Source organism: Sinocyclocheilus grahami, unplaced genomic scaffold (assembly GCF_001515645.1).
Source record: "Sinocyclocheilus grahami isolate Dianchi unplaced genomic scaffold, SAMN03320097.WGS_v1.1 scaffold373.1, whole genome shotgun sequence".
Classification (NCBI taxonomy): Eukaryota; Metazoa; Chordata; class Actinopteri; order Cypriniformes; family Cyprinidae; genus Sinocyclocheilus; species Sinocyclocheilus grahami.
Window position 1 is genome coordinate 601,497 of NW_015505552.1, and position 23,244 is coordinate 624,740.

A 23,244-nucleotide genomic window follows, 5' to 3' on the forward strand; every position below is an offset into this window, starting at 1 on the left:
ACAACAAAAAAAAAAAAAAAAAAAAAAAAAAAAGAAAGAAAGGAAAAGAAAAAATTATGCTGCTTCATTGCACACATGAAACATGAATAAATTAAATAAAGCACACAATAAATAAAAATTATACAGAAATAAATTAATACCCTGCTTCAGACAGTGGATTCATTAATAAAAGAAACATACCTACTCGATGACAATATATCTTATTATGCTATATTGTGCTTCCCAGTGCTTTTTATCGGTAAACGTCAATATTGTTATTATTTTTTATTATTTTATTTTTATTTTTACTATTTTTATTTGTTCATGAATTTTTCCTGAAGGATTTTTATTGTATTTTATTTTATATTGTATATTGCGATTATTGATTTATTAATATTACTGACACGTTTTTTATTTATTTTATATTATTGTTTTATATTACTATTGTATTATTATTTTATTTCCTTCATATTACATCTAAAGATTAGAAGAAACACTGGAGGAACATGAATGCTACTTATGAAGTGTGTCAATAATAAATATACTCGTAGTATTATTTTAGTCTTGAATAATTTGTAACTGTACTTGGTATGGACATGTCATGTGATTTTCTTATTGCTTTTCCGACTTTATGTTTTTGTCCTTGTACGTTCGTTGTTCCAAAGTTTGGAATAAAAAAGTATTATTTTAATCTCGTAAGCCCCGCCTTCACTCATCCTCATGCTCATAGACATAATAAATACCTAGACGCCTCATTGGCCGCTCGACCGCACGTCAACGTCGCCGCCATATTGGTGCGGGCAACTCTCCATAACTCATATCGGGACAGGCGAAAACATACCTGACTCGTCGGCAGCTTGGGCATCTAAACCGTCGCACAATAATACAAACATACCTCAGGGTATTATCTTTCACAGGTAAGACTGAACAGTTGTTTCTGTATGCTTTTTGGTCATTTTTAGCTTTATGTTGACAGCTTAATTAGCCACCAATGTCAGACTATTAATAGCTAGCGATATCCTAGTAAGCTGTGAAAGCTGAGACTTTATAAAAAAATCAAAGTTTAAATGAATTCTTAAGTTTTAACTTTATATTGTAGTTTATATCATAAAGTAAATTGTGTTATGAGCACAATATGTACAGTGAGAACACTTTGACAAGACAATGCCAGACTGTCAGGATTAGGGATGGAGCTAAATCATCTCTCTTTAATTTCACTAACGTTACTTATTTACAAAGAGATGCCCCCCTACACACTTTGACTTCCCATAATTCAGTGCGCTCATAAAGTCTTTCGAGAGGACGTTACGATAAGGGCACAGCAAAAGGTAGGCCTCAGTGTTTATTTGTTGAATCTAGCTTGTTGAGAAATTGCTGAATCTCGTGCGATGTTTCTTGAAACCCTTTAGCTTTGGTCTTTTGCTAAATTCACGGAATAGCAACGGACGTTCCAGAGGAATGGTTCATTTGAGTTAGTTAGCCAGCTAGCAAACTGACTAACTTACTTAAACCGGTTATATCAAGGTTACGTTACTAAAGTGAATATGTCTGCTGGTTTGGACGTATAATAAGCATATTTTACGTGTTTACAAGTTCACTTCAATTTACCTCGTTTAAAATATATCAAGTAAGTTTAACATCACTACAGTCGTCCTGTGACTGGCGTTAGTTTAATCTGGTACTGAGTGAAATGTCACTCGCAGTCTTCTGCTTTATTGCACTGTTAAACTACGACATTTGAGCAGCTAAAGTCCGTTTGTGTGCTTTAAGTATTTAGTCAATGTTGTGAATGTTTACTGCATTTCACACAGACCCATTATCTTTGACTGAAGATGGCTGATGTTATTGACGACAAGATCAAGAACTACAGAACGGCTCCATTCGATTCCCGTTTTCCAAACACTAACCAGACAAGAAACTGTTTCCAGAATTACCTTGGTATGTACAGTAAAAATGATTATATGACCCTTATTTGTACCCAAAATTATTAGATTAATAAAAACATTGTGCCACAATTGCTTTGTATTATTTATGAAAGGGACAAGTGTGCTTTACATACAGGCTTGTACACCGTTATAATGAATATGAGACTTCACAAAGTGCATTTCAACCATGATTATTAATATTATGCTGATCTCACAGATAGATTTTTGGAGCAACCAAGACTCGTTTTGTTGAAGGTCACATCAGTGGAGAAGCAGGGTTGTCTGTAGTAAATCTCCAGTTCCTGTGTCTCTGCTTGTAGTCTAGTGCAGTGGTTCTCAAACTGGGGGACGCGTACCCTTGGGGGTACGCAAACAAAATTCTGAGCTTTGGCATTCATTTAATACCCCAACTTAAAGCAACAAAAACCGAACGTATTTCTGATAAGCAAAATGCCTCTTCTAATGTAAAACCAGGAAAATGGGGGTCCCGTAAACGGTCAGATACATGATATCCAATCAGCTTACCTCAATTTTTGCTGTCAAAACTGACTGCATCCACACAAGCAGCTGCATGTGATAGGACGGCCGCTGAATATGCTGCTTTAGCAAATCGCGCTGCTGTTCAGTGTATCTTTAAAGTAGATCATCACTTAATAGCATGAAGAGAAAATATTGACACACTCTGTGCGTGTTATTGTTTTCATGTTTAAGATGCGAGCAAGAATGCAAATTTCCCTGAATATCCAAACGATGGCAAATGTGCCATTAATTTTTACAACAGTTCAACAAAAGAGGTAATATTAAGTGAACATTTTACGTTTTAAATGTAGCTTACATTTTGAACAGAATATTGTCATGTTTGTTCTATTTTGCAACGAAATAATAGTTCCAATGAAATCCGTATCATCTGGTGTGCATCTCCAAGCATCATACAGCAGTGTTTCGTTAGTGAACGAATCTGTGGCTTTGAATGATTTGGAGAGTCAGTGATTAATAACCCATTCATAACTACAGCATTTTGCTTCGTTACTGAATGAATGAATGAATGAAACGACGCCTGGCTCATTAAGACAGTGACTTGCCGCCACCTATTGGCTGTTTTATTTTTAAATCTACAAGTCTACAAGTGATTTGCCATTATTTATTATATTATTAATACACTTAATCAAATGTTAAGAACATGACATACAATTAATAAGGATAGAAAATATTTGCCTTTATAAAGGTAAAAAATGCACCTGTTAATCAAATTAAGGGTGCAAATATTGTCTTTTAATAGAAAAGGTGTGACTGCGGTCTAAGTGGAAGAGAGGGGGTACGCAGAAGAGTGTTAAATGCCCCAGGGGGTACACCACTGTAAAAAGTTTGAGAACCACTGGACTAGAACACGTGAATATGTTGTCATTCTTGCACTATAATACTGAACTTTGATTTCAGTGATTTGGACGATGAGATTGACACTTGCGACACTTTGTGTTGCACTTTACTTTTGGATTTCATTTGGTTTAATGAAATCTAGTTTAATAAAATATTCTTAAGTAAAACTGTTGATTTTTTTTGTGGGAAATTAATCATTTAGATTAATCAATTAATCTATAAATGAATCGAAATAAAAATTGTCGTAGGCAACCCTACAGTAATCACATTATGTTTCCCAGTAATAATTTAGAGAATCACTGTTTATACATAACAGCTAATGTTTTTTTCTTACATATAAATGTTTTAATTAATATGACATGTGCTAAGTGAGCAATCAGCACTGAAAATAATTCAACAGAAATACACACTTCTCTCTCTCTCCTTCTCTTTACCATCAAGTAATGTTAGTAATATGTGCATTCTTTTGCTTTCTTTGTTATTGACATATCTGACCAAACAACAAACTTTTCAGCAATGTCTGTGAGAAAAGGACGCGTCTGTCTCGGCTTGCTCATCTACTCAGTGTTGCTCGACTTATCAGCTCGCACACTGCAGCTATACATGATGCATGAATATTAGGGTTGCTCCGATTGATCGGCTACAGATCACTATCGGCCGATAATCGCTTTGGGATGTTGGATCGGCGGTCTCTAAAAAGGCAGATCTAAGAATGCAAATTTCCCTGAATATCCAAACGATGGCAAATGTGCCATTAATTTTTACAACAGTTCAACAAAAGAGGTAATATTAAGTGAACATTTTACGTTTTAAATGTAGCTTACATTTTGAACAGAATATTGTCATGTTTGTTCTATTTTGCAACGAAATAATAGTTCCAATGAAATCCGTATCATCTGGTGTGCATCTCCAAGCATCATACAGCAGTGTTTCGTTAGTGAACGAATCTGTGGCTTTGAATGATTTGGAGAGTCAGTGATTAATAACCCATTCATAACTACAGCATTTTGCTTCGTTACTGAATGAATGAATGAATGACACGACGCCTGGCTCATTAAGACAGTGACTTGCCGCCACCTATTGGCTGTTTTATTTTTAAATCTACAAGTATCACTTCGATTTGCCATTATTTATTATATTATTAATACACTTAATCAAATGTTAAGAACATGACATACAATTAATAAGGATAGAAAATATTTGCCTTTATAAAGGTAAAAAATGCACCTGTTAATCAAATTAAGGGTGCAAATATTGTCTTTTAATAGAAAAGGTGTGACTGCGGTCTAAGTGGAAGAGAGGGGGTACGCAGAAGAATGTTAAATGCCCTATTTATTATATTATTAATACACTTAATCAAATGTTAAGAACATGACATACAATTAATAAGGATAGAAAATATTTGCCTTTATAAAGGTAAAAAATGCACCTGTTAATCAAATTAAGGGTGCAAATATTGTCTTTTAATAGAAAAGGTGTGACTGCGGTCTAAGTGGAAGAGAGGGGGTACGCAGAAGAATGTTAAATGCCCCAGGGGGTACGCCGCTGTAAAAAGTTTGAGACCCGCTGGTGTAGTGCAACAAACCCCTGAAGTTCTGAGCTAGAATTGATCTGTATGACTTGATTAAATTGCGTTATGAATTGAATAACTCATTATAGATGTCAGGGTTGGAGACTGTATACTATTTCTGCCTGATTTCAGTGTGCATTACTTACTGCTGGGGTTTTCCTCTCAGACTTCCACAGGTGTAATAAGGCTTTGTCAAGCAAAGGGCAGGACACTTCTCCCTGCGAATGGTATCAGAGAGTCTACAAGAGCCTGTGTCCAATGAGCTGGGTGAGTCTGTTCTATTACCAAAAGTAATAGAACCTTTGAGTAAACATGAGAATCAAGATTGACCCTAGTTACCTTCTAGACATTCCTGGTGTTATTTTGTAAGCACATGCTTCATTAAAATAACTTGCACTTTTTCATCGCATCGTGAATGTCATAAAGACAGCATGGCCAGCTGCCGTATTTGATCCTTTCTGGTTTTAAACCTAGATTTTTCTAAATCCAATCTATTCTGGTTTGATAAAGCGGAGTTATATATACAGCAAGAAAAAACTAATTTTCTTCATCTTTGAAGCCATCAATATCCTTGAGTGCAAAATGCTGCCTAAATAAACTCTTAGCAGATATATATTTGAAATTCTTGCGCACTCTTTTGTGGGAGTGGGTGAGTGAGTGTATTAAAAAACCATTATCTCCATTCCTCTTTCTTGCTTTGACTATTGGTCTTTCTTGCAGACTATTGGTCAGACTATTGGCCCCCCCCCATGACATTGTGAACAGCACAAGCCGCATGGAATCTGATCTTTTAATTTATGATTTTGGCCACTTTATTATGTGGTCCTAAATCAGATACAGGACTGATGTTTTACAGTGCAACATCACTCTACATCGACATTTGTCACAATTCTGTGCTGCTGGGAGTGACTCCAAATATTTTACTGACCTGTAGTTCTTTGGTCACTCAGTCAATATAAAAAGCAAAGCTTGAAGGAAAACTACACACACACAACTTTGTTTTGTTTCTCCTCATTCTCGCTGGTTTCTGTGGCACATAGATTTTAGAAATACATAAAATGCTGATTTCAGTGGCCTGCATGTTTGTATGACAGGGTGCTATGTGCAATCTGTGGTGTTTGTTCTTTTGCACTAGGGCTGTGCTATTAATCGAAATCATCATAAAATCGCGATTTGTGCTTGAGCGATTTCTAAATCGCTTTACAGCATGTTTTTCCACGCCCCCGACCTCCCGCAGTATGCTATCCGAACCAATCAGAATGCAGCGCGCCTAAATGGAGCACGAGAACAGAACAGACCGGGCAGGCATACAAACGTAATGCTAGGTTCACACACTCTGTCTGTGGTGCGTATTTTTTCCGCGCCCATGTTAACGGATCAGAGCGTTCACACTGCACGTGATTGCGGTCCGGCAGTGCGCTCCAGGAGCGGTGCGTCTGCAGCAGTCATGCTGCGATCGTTTCCCCACGGAGTCTATTTCTGCTGTGCTGCACACGCTGAATTAAAGTGACAGCGCATTAGTATTAGTCACGGTAAAAATTTACATGGATTGACAAGGAAATTTGGTAATTACACCATAAATGCATATAATTAAAGTCTACTGTTTTACAGTCAACACATGGCCTTTTGGCTAGATTTAAAACAAGGAAAAGTGCACTTTTAGATAAACAAGGTAATAGATGCCACTTGTGGTGGTAATATTTGAGTTTAAACGTGAATGTCTATGAAAGATTGTATTAAAGTACTGTGATAAGAGAATCACAATGCTGAAAAAGCATTTTCAGAAACAACGTTTGGATTTGAAATCAAAATAATGGATAAATGTTTTGTTTGTGGTAAACAGCCACGGATCAGGAGGGGACTGCAAATGCGAAAGCAAAATGAGTCCGTGCTGCTTCTGCACTGCATACACATACTGTATACGCACTACAGACGGAGTACATGTGAACTTGGCGCAACAAATCTAGTTCAACATCTGAGGCAATGCCACAAAGAGCTCTATGACCAATGCATGGCACAAAAAAATCCCTGGACACAGGATTTTTTTTTCCTGCCATATATGTCTATTCTAGAGACATTTTGTTACACCTCTACTTGGTGATTATTTTGCCTTATGTCTGTTCTAGAGACATGTTACAGCTTTTTGATAAAGCTCTAATTGGTTTTCTTTTGGAAATATGTTTCAAATTCACACTGAATGCATTTATGACTGTAAAGCATGTCTGTGTAAAATTGAAATCGCAAAATTGATCAAAGAAATCGCGATAGGTTTTTTTTTCTTTTGTCCATATCGCACAGCCCTATTTTGCACATGCGGGTCATTTCAGGAGTGTGACCAGTTTACACTCAAATTTGATATTGGCCATGTTAGGAAAAAAAGGAAATCAGAATTGGGGTTTTCTCTGAGAACGTAGCCTTAGATGCTTTCTAGAATAAATATCTCTGAGACATAAAAAATCATTAGCGAACGTTTGCCTGTCTATAATTGGAGTCTTTATTCTTTATCTGAACTGTCATCCTCAGATCTTCGCTCTAGATTTGGCTTTATTCTGAAAATAAGTTCAAGTTAATTTTCTTTGTCACCTTCAGATTCTAACAGTTTTGCAAACAAAGATGAAGGTAGTGCCAAGAAGTCTTCCACAACAGGATGTAATATTTTTGCTTTCATCTTGCAAACTGTCAAGTGACTATGATGTATTTAAAGGTTGATGGGATTGATGTAAGAATGTCCAGACTCGTGTACGTTGTTGGCCATGATTGCTAATACTGTTACTGGAACCCTGTCCTTGGTTTGTTCATCCCAGATATCGTCCTTCTGAATTTGAGTACCACTTTGAACTTTTCAGTATTTGCAATCAAACCAAAATAAACTGGTTAAAAACCACACAGACTCTTCTTTATATCAGGTATCGGACAGTTTTGCCAGCGGGGTTCTCTGTTACTGACCATCATGGTGTCATGATCCCTATTCAAAACTTATAGCTAAGCAACTGTTAAAAAAAGGAGCTAAAATTAATTTTCTTCTATCAAAGTATAATTGCTATTTCCCTTCTGCAAGAGACAAGCAATCATTGTGAAAATGGATGAAATGTGAAGGTCTGCTGGAAGTTGTTTGATTATACAATGTGTCTTTGTTTTTCCTTCCTTCAGGTGGAGAAATGGAATGGGCAGTTTGAGGATGGAAGCTTCCCCGGAAAGATCTAAATGGTTGCTGTTAATTTCAATTCAAGAGCTCCCAACCTTTTGTAGAGTACCTCATAATGTTATCCCAATATGATGTTGTCTTAGTTATTGGTTTGCCTGCTGGAGGATGAAGGGTCATTCAGAGTGGGCTTTGGAAACCTTCAGTATTTTGAAGTCCTACATTAGCATTTATCTTTGTCACTCTACATCCTACTGTTGCAATTTACAAAATAAAAATGCACAATTTCATCTAAATTGTTTTGTATTTGTTTTACTAAAGGTGAAGAGTTTTTGGTTTTTTTGGTCGTCTTAGTGGAAACAAATTACGGTTTATACAGTCTTTCTAAATCCTTCATTAACCACCAAGTTCAACCGGCTGAAAATTGAGTCGCTTAGTGGCTTTTTGAGGTGTGGAGTTGAATAATATCTGCTATATCTGAGAGGTTTAAAAAAAAAATGTGTCAGTTATTTGTATGCGATGGTCAAAAACCAGGGTAAACGCTGCTGCTTGCCCTATTTAATTAACACTAGTCTGAAGATACTGGATTTAGCCATATAGTGCTCAAGCAATGATGCAGAGGCTGATTTACTTTGAACAGACAGCATGAATTTGCATGAAATCCGTGATTAAGGAATTAGACTGTTCTGCAAGTCGTTACCCAGCATTCTTTAAACGGCTCTGTTTAATCCTATTTGACCATTGTGCTTTTCAAACAGCAGATTGCGGTAAAGTAGAACAAGTTAGTCCCTCAATGTGACGGCAACAGTTACTAATACAGTTACGATGTAGCAATTGCAGTGACTGTACTGATTGCAGTACCTAGAAATTCCTCTCCTATATATTTCTAATATTTGACGCAAAACATGAGGACAAAAGGTCAGAGGTTAGTTGGTCAGATTAGGTTATCCAGCAGATGCTCTGCAGTGCCAAATGTCTTACTCAAGGACACGCAGGAACTGCAGCAATCAAGATGTAAACTTATTAACTAGATTGTATAATTTACTCACCCTCGTGTTGTTCCATACCTGTTTGAATTTCTTATGTTGAACACAAAAAGATATTTTGAAGAATGCTGGTAACCGAACAGTTGCAGGTAGACTTTGACTTTCAAGTTCAATGTCAAGTATGGACAAAAAAATCTTTAAAAATCAATGGCTACAAATATCATCTTTTGTGTTCAACAGAAGAAAGAAATTGGGATGTTTTGAACGACTTGAAGGTGAGTAAATGATGACAGGATTTTCTTTTTTGGGTGAATTATGCCTTTAGGTATTAATGTTCACAATGCAGTGATCTTTATGATGGTTGTCTTGGTCACCCGATAACATGTGACCAGGCTTAACATTTATCACTGAAGTGCCAAACAAAAACATGGGGAAAAGTGCATTTCCACAGAAATGATTCATTAGTAATTAAGTGCATGGTTGAGCGCTGAATGGAATGTAAGCTGAATTTTTGCAGATTTTTTTTTTTCTTTTCAGAAGTGAGTTCACAAATTCACAGAATTATATTCTTGTAGGAAGTGATGAGGTGTTAAACTTGTATAACAATTCTGAAAGGAACTTGACGTGAGAGCATACAGTAAGTCTAGTCATACTGGGAGATAATCTCATATGCGAGCATGTGTGTATGATGGATAACTTTTCTGCCCTTTTTTGTTTGTGTGATACTGTAGGTTTTCATTTAAACAAGATGCTTCAAATGTTCCAAACTGCTTCACTTTAGTTGTATGCTTAATTATATACTTCATATGGTGTTATAATGCTCTGTTAATAACTTCAATGCATGTTTAAAGGGGTCATATGATGCGATTAAAATTTTTCCTTTCTCTTTGGAGTGTTACAAGCTCTTGGTGCATAAAGAAGATCTGTAAAGTTGCAAAGACTAAAGTCTCAAATCCAAAGAGATATTCTTAATAAAAGTTAAGAGTCAACCACGCCTACCTAAAACGGCTCGTTCTAACACGCCCCCACATGTCTACATCACTATGTGGGAAGATTTGCATAACACCAGCCAAATGTTCACGCAAAGAAAGAAGGTGTAACTTTGATTCTCCCTGTAGTATTTGTTGCCGTGTGTTTCGTTGTGAAAGCAAACTACTTTGTTTGGTCTTCCAAAAGAGGACGATATCCGCTTCGTCATGCCTGGAGCTGATCCGTGCTGGTAGCTGAGGAAATACATCAACTTCGCGCTGTGGATCGCCAGATCGGCTTTCACCGTGGACGAAGCGGAGTCCAGCCCGAGGTCGTCACATGTGGTTGCCGCAAGCCCTCCGGATCTGCCAGCCGTTCCTCACTCTAGGCCGCCGTGTGTGATGCTGTGTTTCCTTGTGAAAGTGAAACTACTTTGTTTGGCCTTCCAAAAGGGGACACGACTCGAAATCAGTGGTTAAGTTGTATTTACAACACTGTTCCAGAACAGTTCAACCCAAATATTCAGATGTGTGCAGCACATTTTATGGAGGACTGTTTCCTGATCCTGGGAGAGTAGACTACAATGTGGGCTGTTCTGACTTAAAGGAATTTTCCACTGATGATTCAAATGCGAGTTTTGAGCAGTGTAGAGTAGGGCTTGTTTGTCATTTCTCCGATCACAAATGCAGACATGGTTTTATGTTTACGCGGCGCGATGCAATGCAACCCGTAAAAAGACAGTATAAGTCATTATAATCCGTAATTATGTCCCCACTGGATGCAACAAATGCCTTGTTTATAATGGGTTTTAATGTTTTTGTCTCGTCGCCGGGACACATCACAGTATGGTAAGGGGTGTAACGTTTCCGTCACACGCTTGAGGTATTCAGCCAATCACAACGCACTGGATAGCTGGCCAATCAGAGCACACCTCGCTTTTCAGCCCGATGAGCTTTCAGACGCGTTTCAGAAAGGCGGGGCATAGAGGAGAAACAATAATGTACAGTAGGCCTATGTGGAAAATAATTTGTTTTTTAACCTTAAACCGCATAAACACATTTCATTACACCAAATACACCAAATAATGTTATTTTAAGCAACATCATATGTCCCCTTTAAAATATGCTATCCACATTTTCATTTGTAGCCTACAAGTCTGTCCATGTCAAACTTTTCTTTCATGTCAGTGACAGATTTACTACATAACTGAAGCACAGTGTTGCCAATTTAGCTACTTTGTAGCTAGATTCAGCGACTTCCCCGCCCCTTTTGAGACTTCTTTCAAACGTTTAGGGACAAATATAGCAACTGCTTGGACAAACCTTATCTAAGTTCTCATCTTGCCCACTGATCTACGTTCATCTTTATATAGATCAGTGAATTTGCCATTGTGATGTCATCTAGTGACATTTAGCTACCAGTTTTAGCAACAATCGATTGAAAGCAGTTAACACTGCTGAAGCATATAGGAGCTTGAGAGGCTGAGATGCTGTGGGATAATGGGAAATGGATACCCTTCACATGTGTCTATTTTAAGTAATTAAAAGCAGACTCCCAGAGAATTTGTTTTAAAAGGTTCAGAGTTTAGTTTATACTAAAAGAAAAAAGACCGCAGTGGCAGGATGCTATCAATAGCTGATCTCATCTCAAAATGTGTTTCCTTTGCAAGTTCCTGTTTGTCTGTCCTAAAAACACAGACAACTATAGTGTTCCGTGTTTTTGTGTATTGTTATATACATTATTACTTTGTTTTTAGTGTAATAATACACTTTTTAGGTCATTATATACACTGGCAGAAACCAAACGCAAATCGATTATTAGCCTACTTTGTAACTTTATGTTATGATTAATAAGTGCATCCAACGTGATAGAAATTAATTTGTATGCCCTTTTAGCCCAGTTCAATGAACAAACGAAAGCTAAGGAGCGTAGGCAACGAAACGTTTGTTATCACTAGATCACACACTTGTATGAAGTGCCAGCAAACCCCGCAAATTGTCCGGTCTCGGAAGAGAGGACTACTTGTTTACAAACAACAAAAAGATGGCATTCTCTCACAGAAGCACTCACGTGACAACAATAACGGGCTTATTGTGTCACACAGCAACTTTTGGCAAGTTTAAATATTGGTGGGATGCTGCGCCAGAGGAAAAGAGGCGCGATTCACCGGAGCCGTGTGAGACACTTTTTTATGGATGGGCACTTTTTATTTAACTTCTTTTGGAATGAAGCAATGCAACATCCGCTGACTGCAATGATAGAGCTTGAAAGATCAAAGACAATTTTTTATATAACTCAGACTGGATTCGTCTACAAGAAGAAAGTCATATACACCTAGGATGCCTCGGGGGTGAGTAAAATGCAGCCTAATTTTCATTTTTGGGTGAACTAACCCTTTAATTTATCTAAGGCCTAGTGCTGGCTAAGCTAAGCCTGTCTGTGAAACCAGGCCCTTAATATGTTTGTAATATGTGTAATATATAATATTACTGTAGAATAATATTCTCTCTAACAAGGTGTAATATATTTTAATTTTAGATAAAACAAGACAAGCTAATCAATGATTTTTGCTTTAACCCTGAATTCTTCAAATTCTGTCAGTTTCTAAGGCTTCCTTGCAGGTTTTCCCCTCTTTGACTTAGAATGTTGACATGAACAGTTCTAAATGTTGAACAGCTGTGTGTTTTCTGTCAATCTTTCAGGTAATTTATTACTCTACCAAGATCTTCAGATATGCAGGTATCACTGAGGCAGTCTATGCCACCATTGGAGTGGGTCCAGTCAACACTCTCTTCACTGTCATCTCTGTAAGTTTACACAGCTGAGCTAAAATACAAAAATCACCCTTCTTATTTGCAACTTTTATGCCCTTATGTCTTTTAAATACTTTTATGATGGCGTACTAAAAGGACTGTGTTTTGATTCTTCCACTGCTTTGCTCAACAGCTCTTCCTGGTGGAGAGGGCAGGAAGAAGAACACTTCATATGGTCGGACTAGCTGGAATGACTGTTTGTGCTCTGCTCATGACCATTTCTCTTGAACTTCTTGTGAGTTTGGGACTTATTGCATATCATTAAATAGCACTAAATGATAAACCACTAAAATCTTCAGAATTAATTGTCATGGATTTAACTATAGTTTATTTAAATGAAAAATAAAGTGATTACATTAAAAAAAAATTTTTTTTTTTGCCTTTTCTGATCTTAAGAACCCTACAGGAGCAAAAGCAGGAAGTGGTGCTAACACAACTGCCATCCCCGAATCTGTATCTGCAGGGGTCAGTGTGTGATCTTACTGATGAATGCCAACTTACATCTGTGTTGGAAGTTAGATTAGACTAACATTTCTCTATTTCTCTCTCCAAATGGTTCAATTTCCATATACGGCTAGCAGGGAACTTCAGCAATCAGCGTTCTGGCCATTCTGGCAGTGTTCGGGTTTGTGGCCAGTTTTGAGATGGGACCGGGACCAATCCCATGGTTCATAGTGACTGAGTTATTCGCTCAAGGTCCACGCCCGGCAGCCATCGCTGTGGCGAGATGCTGCAACTGGACCGCCAGCTTTCTTGTCGGACTGCTTTTCCCAAAACTATTGGTGAGAACCTTGTCAATGAATTCATCAGTATCACATTTGTCAAGGATACAAGAACTAAACACATTATATTGTGATCTTGCTTACTTTTCAGGACCTGTGTCAAGCATACGTCTTTATCATATTCCTCGTCCTCCTTATCATCTTCTTCATGTTTACCTACTTCCGCGTTCCCGAGACCAAAGGCCGAACGTTTGAGGACATTGCCAGTGGGTTTTCCAATGCCGCAGGCTCCAATGCTGCCACCTACACGTCCCCAGAGGGTGCCATCGCAATGCCAGTATCCCCATCATCAGAGAAGTTTCAGATGACTGAAATGGCTTGTCAGGAAACAAGCTGAGCAAACCTATAGAAAAAACCCTGTAACCCACACAAGATTGACACCTTAAATGAACAGATGCAGCTAAATAATGGGCATTATTATAAAGAAATAGCTTGGCACATTTATCAAGTAGATCAGTGAGATCAAGCACATCAGTGTTTTCACAAATAAATCACAATTTTACACTGCAAGTGTAACAGATAGCAGCTGTTAATATAAACACATTTCTGTGGTCAAATCACTGCTTTTTATTATTATTATTATTGAGGTAGCTTCAAAACCATGAAAGGGTTTAAAAATGTCTGAAAAGTTTGTAAACCACTGACATAGAGGTACTAAACAGTGTTATGGCACTGATTTGCAGTTATAAAGTCATTATGAGCAAACAAGTGTTTATTACATGTGGTTGCAGATGTGTATGTTTAGTTAGATGTATTTTTTAAATAACTGATGTGTGAGATTTCTACTGAGCACTATGCACTTGTACATAATCATGTGGAATATCAAACTGATTACTATGACTTATTTAAATAGTTGGTTAGCAAATTTCCCATATTGCCCTAAGACTTGTATGAAGTTTTGTGTATTTTTCCGACTTTGGAGCCCCCTGCAGTTAAATGAGTGAAATTCACTATGGTAATTGAAGTGGATAGTTGTACACATGCATTTGTTGCTCTTGTAAAGCAGTCTGGCCTTTTTGCGGTATTTCGTACCTTACTTCTGGAACAGATATTTGGTAGGAAGTGTGGTGAATAAAAAGAAGCCTTATGAGAAGTCAGTGTACCATCAGAATGATTTTGAAACTGATATTTCAAGGTAAAAAATAATTACATGCAGTTGCTTTAAAGCAGATTGAATTCTCGCTAACCAGACTCGCTGAATGCTTTTAAAACTGCTGCCTGACTCCTGTTTGCTGTTATGGCTATTCAGGCCATAAGCATCTGGCGTTTTTGTCATTTTAATGTTTAAATTAGGTTTTAAATCCTAGATTTTTAGTATGTTTTTGGGGGTCCCGTACAGGTCCAGTTATTTCAGCATGTGTTGCTGTTTATGTATATGATACTGGTTGTAAAAGTCCTGCTGAAGGTATGAATTATCAGTGTTTAAATGGTGTTCATCACTTAAGTATTTCTCGTGATGATTGTCACTGAACATGACTGAATGAACTGATACAGGATCATATGAAAGTTAATCATGACATCCACTCAAAACAAGCACACAGTTTAATAGCCCTATTTGAGGTTTTTAATATGCTTTTGGTTTTTGGGGTAGTTTGGACTGTACACTGTAAAAGTTTTGCTTTACTGTGTATATATATTTTTGTTTGTTTACATTTATTACTGTATTTTGCTGCACTAGTCTGACTGGATGATTGAGATGCTTTTTGGAGTTTTATCAAGTACGCACCAATGATGTTTTCCTTTTTTATTTTTTTGTGAATGTGTATTTTATATATATCTATATATGTTGTTATATTTATAGCTTTTATCGTTTTATTTCCAATTTCTTATGTTTGTACTTTTTTTAATTATTATTGTTTTTTCTTTAAACACAAAGTCCTAAATGTGTATGCAATGCCATAAGCACTTGAAAGCATATTTATTTTGTGAGATTGACAAGATTAAAACATTCCCATTGCACATGATTTGATCTGACATGTGTTTGTGACTGTTCGCATCACAAGAATTCTGTATATATTTGTGTGCATACATATGTGTCATGACAGGTCTGTTCCTTCCCATGACATGTTGCATCATATCATAAAAGTCATATACCCAAATATATTTATTTACTTGTAAGCCACAATAATGGGATATAGTTTACTGTAATCTAATAATAGCGTTTGGTTTATATTCCACTGTGATTTACTTATGCACTTGAATTAATTGTTTTTTTTTTATATTTTGTTTTTTTCTCACTGCTGATATATTGTACATTTCCAGTATGACATAAGATTATTTATTTTATTTTGGTCCAAATTCACTAAATCCAATTCACTACTTCACCTGCTAATCCAGTCTGGTAAATGAATTGATCTTCCTGTCTTTGAACTCGCCTCGAGCTTTGGCTTGACCACCATTAGGACTACGGAATTTGATCAAATATAGGTAAAACAAGTAAAAACAGATTAAAAAAGAAGTAAATTATAGTAAAGGAGGAGATAGCGTCGAAGAGTGTCAGTGGAAGAATTGTCAGAGATGTAGACGGCGTCTTTTACGCTTGTTTGATGATTGACAGGTTAGAGTGATCAGGCTCCTCACAAACAAATGTATAACTACTGAAACAACAGGATATCAAGTCTCTTTACTGCTGTCTTCAAGTCACTCCATCAGGAGGCGCTGTTTTCAAAGAGATAATTGTACAAAACTGTTGTCTTCAGGAGTACAGCAGCCTCTAAATGAATGTCTATATTGAATAATATCTCTCTCTCTCTCTCTCTCTCTCTGTGTGTGTGTGTGTGTGTGTGTGTGTGTGTGTGTGTGTGTGTGTGTGTGTGTGTGTGTGTGTGTGTGTGTGTGTGTGTAAAATGAGAGATGACTAAGCCCAGAAGGAAATATTCCAAATATGTTTTTATTTTCCAGGAAAAAAGAAGCAATTGAAAGAAGAGAGGAAAAGAAAACACACAGGCAGTTTTCCAAGCTCCTTTTACTGAATGATGCATATTTCCAATCTGGCTCTCTGTGCCCTATCAGCATGCCAAACCAGAGCCTTCACCAAATGTGACTGTGAGAGCGTCTGTCTCCTGCGTGTCTAGACACTTTTTCTGCGAACAAGCCGAACTTGTTTTAGGCTTTCCATCACGGTGAGTGGCTAAAGTCAGTTTACCGGTCCCTTCATCTCTCTCTCTCTCTCTCTCTCGCTCTCTCTCTCTCAGTTTATCTGTCCCTTCATGTCTCTCTCTCTCTCTCTCTCTCTCGCTCTCTCTGTCTCCTCATTCTTTGCTCAGTGACTTCTCAGTCATAATCATCATCATACATAAATACTCCTCCCTGCTCCTCCACCCCCTCTCTTTCTCTCCTCTCTTTAATCTGAGATAAAAACGAGCAGACAGACTCCTCCTCCCTTCTCTCTGCCTCTCTCTCTCTCTTTCTCTCTCTCTCCTCCTGTGTCCCTCTCCCGTGTTCTTCCTCTCTGGACTTCTCCTGTGTGTTGCTCTGATGGAAATGTGGAGGATCTTTCTGTCTGTCTCTCTTGTGGTCCAGCACAGTTCAGCTGAAGAAGGTATGAAACTTCCCTTGCTCCCCCTGTTGCTCTCAGCTGTCCCGTTTTGAGGGGTTATCGGGGTCTCTTGCTGTCCGGTCCGGTTTGGAGTGTGTGTCAACATGTGTAGGAGTCTCTGAATGAGTTTGTAGGTCTGTTTGCGGTTATAACAGTTCACTTTCATTTACATCTGCATGTGTTTGTGTCAGTCTGAGGCTGATGATCTGAGTGGACTCTTGTACTGTATATTGAGTGGCTGTTTATGAGTTGTTACTGTGAATTGAAGAGCTCTCTGTGGACCCTGCCAAGCTGCGTTTATGCTTAACAAAAGGGTGCAGAATAGAGCCAGCGGAGGGGTGAATAATTTGTGTAACCTTTGTCTCTCTCAGACCCATGCAACCCCCCCCCCCCCTTCCCAACTCTCTGCCCCCTTTTTTTCTGATATTATAACTATTATAATGGCCTTCCTCCTCCCCACAGACCATTCAGCCCTCTGACAATACAGACACCCCACTCACTTCACTGTACATCTCTGTGTCCTTTCATCTGCACTTTTTCTTTCTGTCGGTCTCATTTCTCTATTGGCTAAATGGTGTTTTCAGTCAGTGCATTGCAGACATGAGCAGTTTAAATAGATGGATTGATGAAGTTGGCATCTCATAGTGAGCTCTTGTGAAAAAGCTCTCAGTGACTCATTTTGTGTGTGTGTGTGTGTGTGTGTGTGTGAGGTATCTGAATGCCAGAGTCTGTTAAGAACATGTTGTCTCACAGAAGCTTGTATGTGCTACTGTTTTTTTCAAATTTATCTGAATCGGTTATTGTGCTTTGCATTTTTCACACAAAGCACATGTTTATGCGCATGAATGGTAAACAGTGTATGTAACTATTTGCAATTTAAAAAGTGGATCAAATCTGATCTAAAAATAAGGGCCACTGCTAATATTCACAAGGTCCTGGGATGATGTTTTTATGGATGAGCCATTTTACTTCAAGGCTACTTCAGTCAGGTTGATTCTATCATATTAAATACAATTTTCGCTTGCATAATGACTGTTACCAATTGTTGTTAACAATTCAATTGAAATTTCAAAGAACGTTTCAAAGAAGAGAACATTTTTAAAGCATGATTACTATTCGTACAATATTGCCAATGCATCACACGCAACAAAAGCAGTGACAAAAAAAGAAATACTACAGCTACTTATAATAATAATAGTTTTAATAATTTTTAATTTTAAAATTAAAATAAGGTGCCAATAAATAGGCATACATCAATATATTCAGCAAAGATCCATTAAATTGATAAAAAGTGTTAGTAAGGACTTTTACATTGTTGGCAAAATGCTAAAAAAATGTCTATTTAAAATAAATGCTGTTCTTTTAAACTTTCTGTTCATCAAAAAATCCTAAAAAAAAGTTTCCACAAAAATCTTAAGCATCACAACTGTTTTCACTGTTGATAATAATAAGTAGTGTTTCTTAAGCAGCAAATCAGCATATTAGAATCATTTCTGAAGGATCAATTCAGCTTTAGGATCATGAAAATTCAGCTTTACCATCACAGAAATAAATTAATTAATGTTTTAAATTAATATTAAAATAAAAAACTATTTATTGAAAATTGGTTATTTTAAATTGTAATAAATATGTCTGTTTTTACAGACTTGTTGAATAAATTAATGTAGCATTGTTGACCAAGATATTTCTTTCAGAAATGCATTAAAAAAATCTTACTGACCCCAAATGGTTCTGTAAATACAATAAACAAACAGGCATCAATCAATCAGTCAATAGATATTCAACAAAACGTGACAACATTTTTAGAGTGTGAAATCCCAGTGTTTTTTTTTGGAGTAATCAGTGTCTTGCATATCTTAGAGAGCTTGCCCATACACAGAACAGCTAGTTCTTTTAAGACATAGAAATAGATATTTAAAAAAAAGACAAGGACCAGTCCAAGTGTTTTGTGTCCATATTGCAATAATACTATATTAACCACTGCGACACATCAGTCCCATAAGACAGACTCATACCTCTAATGATTCTAGTTCGTTCCCTCAGAGCCATAACTCTAAACTAATTCAGCAAACCCCTTTACCTGCTCTCCTATAGCAAAATACTATACCTTTCATCACATTTAACTAGTCCACAGCCATTCCCTCAGGCCTATAACTCTAAACTAATGCAGTTGTACCTGCCCTCCAGGAGCAAATGCCTGTACCCTGCCTTCATCACCTTTAATTAGATCAGCAGCCATTCACATAGAGGCTGCCTGTCTATTCACATAGCGTGCCGTACTTTCAAGATCTCTGGAAGGCGTTTTTAGGTCTGCTAGTGAAAGTGCCCTCTTTGACCACATCAGACACTCTAACCATATTTAGAGTATATTATTTTGCTGGTCATGTGATCTCAGAATGGTGGCCCCACATAAGGTGACCTGCTCCATGTGAAATAAAACAGCTTTTATAAGGCTGTCTTCATCTCATGTGAATGTACATGATTTTAAATATATTTTTCCAAAACAATAAATAAAACAACTTTTATCCAGCAAAGATGCATGAAATTGATATAAAAGTTACCCCAAAAATTCTATTTTGAATAACTGTTTTTTTGAATGCTTTATTCATCAAAAAATCCTAAAAACAGTATCACAGTTTTCGCAAAAATATTAAGCAGTACAACTGTTTTCAACTTTGACGATAATAATAAGACAATTTCTTGAGCAGCAAATCAGCAGATGGCAGAATGGCTGCTTAAAATCATCACAGGAATAAATAAAATTTTAATATATGTTCAAATAAAAAAAAAAAATTTATTTTAAGTTGTAATAATATTTCATAATATTGCTGGTTTTGCGGTATTTTTGGCCAAATAAACGCATGCTTTGTAAGCAGAAGAGAAACATTAAAAATCTTACCAACCCTAAACGTTTGAGCGGTAAATTACAAAAGATCATTATTTTTTTTATTGGTATTGTTGTTTTGTTTTCAAGTAAAATGTTCTCAAAACAAGGCATTTAAGCATATTCTAAGATATATGCTTACCCATATCTGTTGAAGCAAGCGGAAAATGTACTATATTTGATTTATACCTAAAAACATAAGATTCTTTGGTAACACTTTATTTAAAGCCTTTATGTATAATGCATTATAAAAGGTTATTAAAGGGTATAATGCATTATAATTATTCATAATGTGCGTTGTAATGCATTATATCTAGTCGTAAGTAATTATAACCAAATTTAAATTTCATAGTGTAACAATGAATTGATGAGTGTTATAATGTATTAACTGTGGTTATAATTATTCATGTGATTGTAAAATGCATTATAATGTGCATTACAAGGAACAATTAATGCATTAAAACTACTTTTATAATGCATTATACATTAATGCTCCTGCTGCAATCTTGTCAGTCTGGACGGAAGACAACACCATAAGGTCAGTCCCTGAGGTCGGGTTATAAAAATGACTGTGCTCTCCTTTAGTGGTAATCAGCCTCCACTTGAATCTTCAGGGGTGTTGTGTTGAAAAGGAGTGTGTGTGTGAGCAGACAGTGCTGAGTGGAGAATGCACACAGCAGGGTGTTCCTTGCTGAGAGAAACAGAATGGTTTAAAAGCCTCACATTCTGGTAAAAGCAGCTTTTACACCCACGCCCATGTAAAAGAGGGAGCTGTGAAGGAGGTGAGGAGGATGGAGAGGTGCAATGAGAGAGGAGAAGAGCACAGTTTCATGTCATGTCTCACACAGGGCCACGAAAAGGTCCCTCAGGCGGCACAGCTTGGGCTTCGCTGGACTGTTTCCCCACATTGCAAGCTCTGTTTCATGTCCACTTCTTCTCAGGATGGATATATGTGTGTCTCCTCGTGAGGTCTCCCGCTGTCAGTATATTGAGTCACGCAGCTCAGCTCTAAAACCAGTTCATTTCTAGTGTTTCCATATAAAGCGCATTATCTTAGAACCTGGCAGAACACAAATGTCTAGTCTATGCCGCAAAATTGCGGTCTTAAACATTCGCCCCATGGCAGTGCATGAATGCACAAGGATCACGTAAGAAGCCTTTTGTACTTCAGAGAGAAGAGCGGAGAAGTCAGCCCGCTAAGAGCAAAGATGGCAGAACATCCCGAGCTGCTTATTACTTATAATACTGTATAACCGTTCGGCCTCCATCGCTGCAAGGGAAGATTTTTAGGACACTGCATGAAATGCGTGTTGTGCTCAACTCGACTAACGTGGCTAAATAAAGGCAGGATACAAAAGCGAAAAGAAAAAAACACTTTACGCTTCCCTGGCGAGCTGGTGTGTGCACAGGTCAAGCCATTGATGAGATCAAGCAGAAAAATACAGCGCGCCTCCAGGGCCAAATGAGAGCCGTCCAGGTCTCTGGAAGGGTGCTGCCAGCGCTGGTGAGTCATAAGCAGTGTTTTGTGGAGAGAGACAGACCATAGAAAAGCTTCAATTCAAGCTAAACCCAAAATGAGGAGTTCTGATAACATTCACTGACATGCGTTAGCTTAAATCTGGAATTGTGCTAATCCCTGTCTCGCTCTTGCCATCGCTCTCTGTGGTTTGGTGGTAATGAAGGAGTGACTGTGTGTGTGTGTCCTGGGGTGACTGTCTGTACATAGAGACATCTGGAGCAAATTAAAGAGAAGCTGCCAAAGTTACACACGGCATGTAAACACATACTGCAACCAAAGGAAAACTTTGGTGCATTGTCGCATTGATCCAGTCACACCCATTTAGGTTCATTGAGTGTGCTGAATTTATGTATTTTTCATGTTGAAGTACATGTGTTTGATCTAGCAAGTGTGTAGCGAAGTGTTCTTCAACTATTAGCACTTAGAAATTACTCTCTTAAATAAAGACACTAGTTTATTTAATTTGTCTTAATTTCTCAGCAGTGGACATAGACACATCACAGGAGGATTCTGACCATTTAGAATCATTTATATAATAACAAATTTCCAAAACTTAAGGGCTCTTCACAATCGATCAGATTAATACAGAGAGCGCCCCAACCCCCCCCCAAGCAATCGAATGCACGTTCCTCCTTATCAAATGTGTTATTCATTTTGTAGAGAAATTAATGGTGATGGAAATCTAATATGAAGCATACATGTATCACAGCAGGATTTTGTCATTGTATAATAATAGTAATATTTTATATGGCAAATTTCCCAAGCTTAAATGCACATCCAAGCTTTAATTAACAATCAATCATATTAATACAGAGAGCAAACAAATAAATAAGTACATATATAAATAAAAATTTCACCCCTAAGCAATATAATTCAAATAGAGGAAATAGTGGTGGAAATGGCATATATGAAGCAAATACAGTATATTATACATACATGCATTGCAGAAGAATTTTATAATAATAAAAAATTATAATAATAATTTATATGGCAAATTTCCAAAGCATAAGAAGACTTTGCAATAATCATATTAATACAGAGAGCAAATAAATAACAAATATACACATACACTACCGTTCAAAAGTTTGAGATAAGAAAGATTTTTGTTTTTAATGAAGTCTCTTATGCTCATCAAAGTTGCATTTATTTGATTAAAAATATTGAAGAAAAAAAAACAGTAATATTATGAAATTTTATTGCAATTTAAAATAATATTAATTTATAATACTTTAAAACATAATTTATTACTGTGATCAAAGCTGAATTTTTAGCATCATTACTCCAGTCTTCAGTGTCACATGCTCCTTCAGAAATCATTCTAATATGCTGATTTATTATCAATATTGGAAACAGTTTTTGCAGCTTAATTTTTTTAGGAACCTGTGATACTTTTTTTTCAGGATTCTTTGATGAATAAAAAGAGAAAAAGACTGCATTTATTTAAAAAATAATTTTTTTGTAATAATATACACTATACCAATCAAATGTTTGGGGTCAGTAACTTATTTTCTGTTTTTGAAAGAAATTATATTTTTTTCAGCATTTTATTTGTTTTATTAAAAAAATAATAATGGTAAAGACTTATATTGTTAGAAAATATTTCTATTTTGTAATATTTTTTCTGTATTTTTGATCAAATAAATGCATCCTTGATGAGCAGAAAAAACATCTTTAAATTTTTTTTTTAAATCTTACTGATCCCGAACTTTTGAACAGCAGTGTACTTTATACACATACACATGCACTACCCCCCCCCCCCC

General features: G+C 36.8%; 2 protein-coding genes across 3 annotated transcripts; both read left to right on the plus strand.

Moving 5' to 3' along the window:
- The first annotated feature begins 1,230 nt into the window (after window positions 1-1,230).
- Window positions 1,231-8,289, plus strand: LOC107549480 (cytochrome c oxidase subunit 6B1-like). Of its 2 annotated transcripts, XM_016230579.1 has the most exons (5): window positions 1,231-1,307; window positions 1,791-1,917; window positions 5,018-5,118; window positions 8,002-8,096; window positions 8,139-8,289. In XM_016230579.1, the coding sequence occupies exons 2-4, from the start codon at window positions 1,812-1,814 to the stop codon at window positions 8,053-8,055; spliced, it is 261 nt and encodes an 86-aa protein (XP_016086065.1). In that variant the 5' UTR covers window positions 1,231-1,307; window positions 1,791-1,811; the 3' UTR covers window positions 8,056-8,096; window positions 8,139-8,289. The 2 variants fall into 2 exon arrangements, with proteins under 2 accessions (XP_016086065.1, XP_016086064.1); XM_016230578.1 differs by having other exon boundaries at window positions 8,002-8,289.
- Window positions 8,290-8,512: 223 nt separating this feature from the next.
- On the plus strand, window positions 8,513-14,092 carry LOC107549443 (solute carrier family 2, facilitated glucose transporter member 4-like). Its single transcript, XM_016230511.1, has 7 exons — window positions 8,513-8,528; window positions 12,550-12,569; window positions 12,651-12,755; window positions 12,895-12,996; window positions 13,158-13,226; window positions 13,340-13,543; window positions 13,635-14,092. The coding sequence occupies exons 1-7, from the start codon at window positions 8,513-8,515 to the stop codon at window positions 13,878-13,880; spliced, it is 762 nt and encodes a 253-aa protein (XP_016085997.1). The 3' UTR covers window positions 13,881-14,092.
- The last annotated feature ends 9,152 nt before the right edge of the window (window positions 14,093-23,244 follow it).